The sequence below is a fragment of the Centruroides vittatus genome, unplaced genomic scaffold (genome assembly GCF_030686945.1).
Source record: "Centruroides vittatus isolate TY-2023 unplaced genomic scaffold, ASM3068694v2 contig_1093, whole genome shotgun sequence".
Classification (NCBI taxonomy): Eukaryota; Metazoa; Arthropoda; class Arachnida; order Scorpiones; family Buthidae; genus Centruroides; species Centruroides vittatus.
In genome coordinates, this window is record NW_027120704.1 from 147409 (window position 1) to 151906 (window position 4498).

General features: G+C 25.1%; 1 protein-coding gene across 1 annotated transcript; it reads left to right on the top strand.

The window, feature by feature from the left end:
- The first annotated feature begins 770 nt into the window (after positions 1–770).
- Positions 771–4498, top strand: LOC136975887 (uncharacterized). The gene is made up of 6 exons (XM_067271043.1): positions 771–947; positions 1030–1085; positions 1198–1299; positions 1374–1457; positions 3134–3169; positions 4260–4498. The coding sequence occupies exons 1-6, from the start codon at positions 803–805 to the stop codon at positions 4308–4310; spliced, it is 474 nt and encodes a 157-aa protein (XP_067127144.1). The 5' UTR covers positions 771–802; the 3' UTR covers positions 4311–4498.

The window sequence follows — 4498 nt, forward strand, 5'->3', positions numbered from 1 at the left end:
ACATGATTGAATTATACTTAATTTTCAGGAGTAATACTTCTATCTAATGCCAAACATCATATTTTGATAACCAAATTGCTAAACATATATTAACGCATATGTATAGATATGGATATATTTAATCGAAAATGCTTAGGTGAAAAAATGTTAAATTATGTCTATTATTCTTAACTTTAGAATAATAAATGAAACAGAAATAATACAAGACTATACGACAAGTAAGTTTTCTTTTGTCCTTCCTCATTTATTAGAAAATAAGTCTCACGATGTAGTTGGCCTTCATTTAGAGGCTACTCGTCTGCCTGTATACGTAAAACGTTATAAACTTCCCCTTTGTGTATAGACTTTTATATATGTGAATTTACAACTATACTCTTGGGAATATTATCAAATTTAGAATAATTTAAAATTATGAAATATAGGTTAACTCTCAATTTCGACATGTTGAATATTTATGATTTTAAAAATATACAAAAATATTTTTAAAAAATTTAAAATAATTACAGAATACTGTTTAAATTTGTAAAAGTACTTCTTAAAGATACAAGGAAATGCTATTATTTTCATATTATCTGTCACTTAAATACACGTGATTAAAATATATAATTTTTTAATCGTAAAAAAAATCAGAAATTTATTTCATTTCCCAATCCATTTGCATTGACCTTCAATAAATATTAATACAAAAAATTTTTTAATTAATAAACGATATACGTACGTATATATTAATTTTTATAGAAGGCCATATATATTGATTGAAGAATATATATGCATGCTATAAGCATTTCAATTTCAGGAGTGAATGGTTTACATCTGCAACACTCATCACAAAATTTCTGATATGAATTTTATATATTTAATATCGTTATTCTTTATCTTGCTCTGTGAAATCAATTGTATGAATTTCTACCAGTTATGTCCAACCCGTTCATTGGATAGATTTTGTGGTAAGGTTTTCAATTACTATTTTCACATATTAATTTAATTTACAGGTGCTTTAATATAATTATATATTATAATTTTCTGTAGCCTTGAAAGATAAAAAATCATCTGTTGAATGCGCTGCTCAGTATAAATTGTCAAGAGTAAGAATATATTTATTATATAATATGTGTAATAGTAAATAACATATTAAACTGTTAACTAATAATAAAATATTGGTAATTTTGGGACTGTATTTTAATCAATAATCTTAAGGGTATTGAAATTGGGGAAAATTGTTTCAAAGCGATAGATGAAAGAGGAAAAAACCTGACAACAGACCAAATTATTGAAGAAGTGTGTAAACTCGAAGCCGATGTAAGTATTTTATAAATCGTTGTAATTTCTTTATTTCTGTAGTCGTTTTTATAAAAAAAATCCTCACTTTTTAGGAATTCAATGCAGTTTCTAACTGTGTACAAAGTGGATTACTCATAAGCTACAAGAAGGACGGAAAAGTACTTGATTTTTCTAATGTAAGTGACATTAGATTCGTTTTTTTTAATTTTAATTTAGAAGTTTATTTATCGCAGTAAACCAGAAATCAAATGAAATATAAAGAAATTTATCTAAGAATGTTTTAGATTTGTTAAGAATCCAGCGCTACAATCAGAATTTTTCCGGTTATAACATAGCTAATTTCTATTAAAATGCAAGTAATTAATTAGCTATGTTATAGCCCGGTATATTCCGGTAGTATCGTCTAATTATTAACGAATATCAGGTTATATACGTAATTATTTTTAAGTAACCAGGCATAAGTGATTTAATCTTGTTATATTTAAGTTATATAAACCTATTTAAATAATTTTTGTTATAGTCACTGTTGTATTTTTGTAGTATATATTAATTATTTTTTGTTTCTTCTATTATTGAAGTATATTTACTATATATAAGGCCTAAACATAGTATAAATAGCAGAATAATTATATCGCGATTGAACTGCTTTTTTTATCATTAGATATGCTTGGAAATATATATAAATAATTTTAACTATATTTAATTCAAATAAGCTTTACATTTTAAGTTAATTGATAATTTAAAATAAATAATTAATAATTTGGTAAACCATTTATTTAAGTTAATTAAAAAATTGAGTATAATAGTTATTTAAACAATTGTTTTTCTTATATCAATTTATTGCACTTTAATTTGAGTAAAAACTGTAGAATCAACAAGACTATACATTTTACTTCTATTTATTTATTGATATCAATCATTTATCGATCATTTGTTAATATTGTTATTATTATTAATATTTAAAAATTTCGGTAATTAAATGAAAAAATCCAGCAACGAGTTTTGTGACTTTTGGCTGAAGTGAGCTATTATTTCTTTTAGTTTTTTTAAACTTTCATATTATTAATCATAATGAATAAAGTTGTGTGTGGCGCCATCTGATTTGAAATTTTGTTATAAAGTTTTATATATTATTACAAAATGGCAAAAAGGGTGTTGATCAGTTATATATATATATAACTATAAATGCTAATAATGAGTAAAATCTTTTAGTCTGACTTTACTCGAGAAATGACATGGCTTCTATTTCCCCATTCCTTCAATTTTTGATCACCGAAATTTAATAGTATTAATGCTTCTTATACACAAGCTGCCATACCAAATTTCGTTTCTTAATCTTTACCCTATCTGAGAAATTAAACGAAACAAACGCCTACATAAGATACACACGTACACATCCTTGGAATTTTTCACGGTTGGTTTTTATTTTTATTTTTTATTTTATTTTTTTGGGTTTTACAGGTCTCAAAACGTGGAGTTTTGTAAAAAACAAAAACCCGGAGTGTTAAACTAGACACGATTTCGGCACTTGTTATGTATACATAAGAGAAGAGAAAGTAAAGCAAAAAATTAAATGTTTTCTGTATTTATAGAAAATAACACATTTTATTTAATAATAGTTGGAAAAATTTCCTGTATACATTATCTTGCATAAATATTTTTTACGTAAATTATGTGAGAAATTATAAACTATTATAGGCTATATAATGACAAATTTACTTTATTTAATTTATTTTAAGTATTATTTTATAAAGTTATTGAGTAATCAATTTTTAGGGTTTATTAGGCACATTACAGTAAGTTTTCAGTTATATGAACCAAAATAACAACGTTTATTGTTTGATTTTTTTAGAGTTGTCTTCTTTTCGTCGAAAGAAAAGAAAATAAGGTAAAAATTTTATCTTTTTATAATAATTTATTATATACAGTTAATAAATTAATCAGTAATAATTCAGTTCTTAGCAAATTATTCTATTTCTTAATAGATCTTCTCTTCACTCGATATTTGGTGGGTATTTAAATCAGATTTATTTATCTTCGAAGTATAAAATATACTTCTTATAAAGTATAACAACAATAAGCAAGCAAAATGACAAATCTGCTAATCTGAAAGTGCCAGTATTTTATTAATACGTTAATTTACATAATAATCTGAAAAGTTAACTTTGTGACTGTTTTGTAGATTTTTATAAGTTAGTCGTCAAGTCCCTGTGCATGATAGGTTGATAATTATCTATACTCTTCCCTTCATTCAGTAAACAGATTTTAATTTTTCATCATTTTCTCTTGGATATCGACAATTTTAAATCATTGAAATTGACTTCGATAATCGTGTTTAGGTCTTCGGTTGTCGCAAAGTCGAGAGCCGAGAGGTTTCCCTCATAATACGCGGTGTCTGGATTTGGAAAAAACAACATCACATCACATCTTTCAATTTATTATCTGCGAACTTGTTAACGAGATATTTTCTAGCTACGAAACATACTCAAGACACAATTGATACTTTATAGTCACTTTATATTCAGTCAGTTACCGTAATTTTCAAAATAATATTCACAAAAATGTTGTTTTGATCTTGCAAATAAATGAAATATATAGTAATTCGGAGTAGATTCGATGTAAAATCAACAATTTTACATAGAAACTTTCACACGTACCCTCCTGCGCCGAAATCCACGCGGCAGTGACGGATACGATGGGAAGGTTACGGGCCTTAAGCCTCCTCTTTGACACAAACAAAATAAATAAAATTTATTTCTTCAAACTTCATAACGTCTTTACAGAATGTATTTTGGGATTTAATTTAATAATTAAAATCTATTAAAAAATTTGTAAATTTTTAAGTATTTTAATTTAATTAACACGTATTTTTTTTAAAATAAGAAAGTAATTATAAGCTTATATTATGTTATGATTAATTCTAGTTAAATTTTTTAAAATTTATAGAATTATTAACATTTAAAAAAAATTATTTGCAGGTCTGCTCAATGTTTTATTCCCATGTCTATGGAGATGCTTTAAGATTGTAAGCCAACAAGAATTCGAAAAGTTTCAACTCTCGAAAATTATAAAAAGCGAGATCTCTTTAGGTCTTCGTTCTAATATTATATTAGTGGATATATCAACTATTCAGAAGAGAGACTATTCCTAATGATTTTTCAACTTTGTACTATTAATACTTTCTCATAAAGCAAAAATATATCTTTTATAACAAGTT

Bases quoted from the DNA above. Each gene is read 5' to 3' on its own strand.
- LOC136975887 (XM_067271043.1), top strand. From the start codon at position 803: ATGGTTTACATCTGCAACACTCATCACAAAATTTCTGATATGAATTTT. The intron at 1,458-3,133 runs GTAAGTGACATT...TGATTTTTTTAG, and splicing joins AAGTACTTGATTTTTCTAAT to AGTTGTCTTCTTTTCGTCGA. The intron at 3,170-4,259 runs GTAAAAATTTTA...AATTATTTGCAG, and splicing joins TCGAAAGAAAAGAAAATAAG to GTCTGCTCAATGTTTTATTC.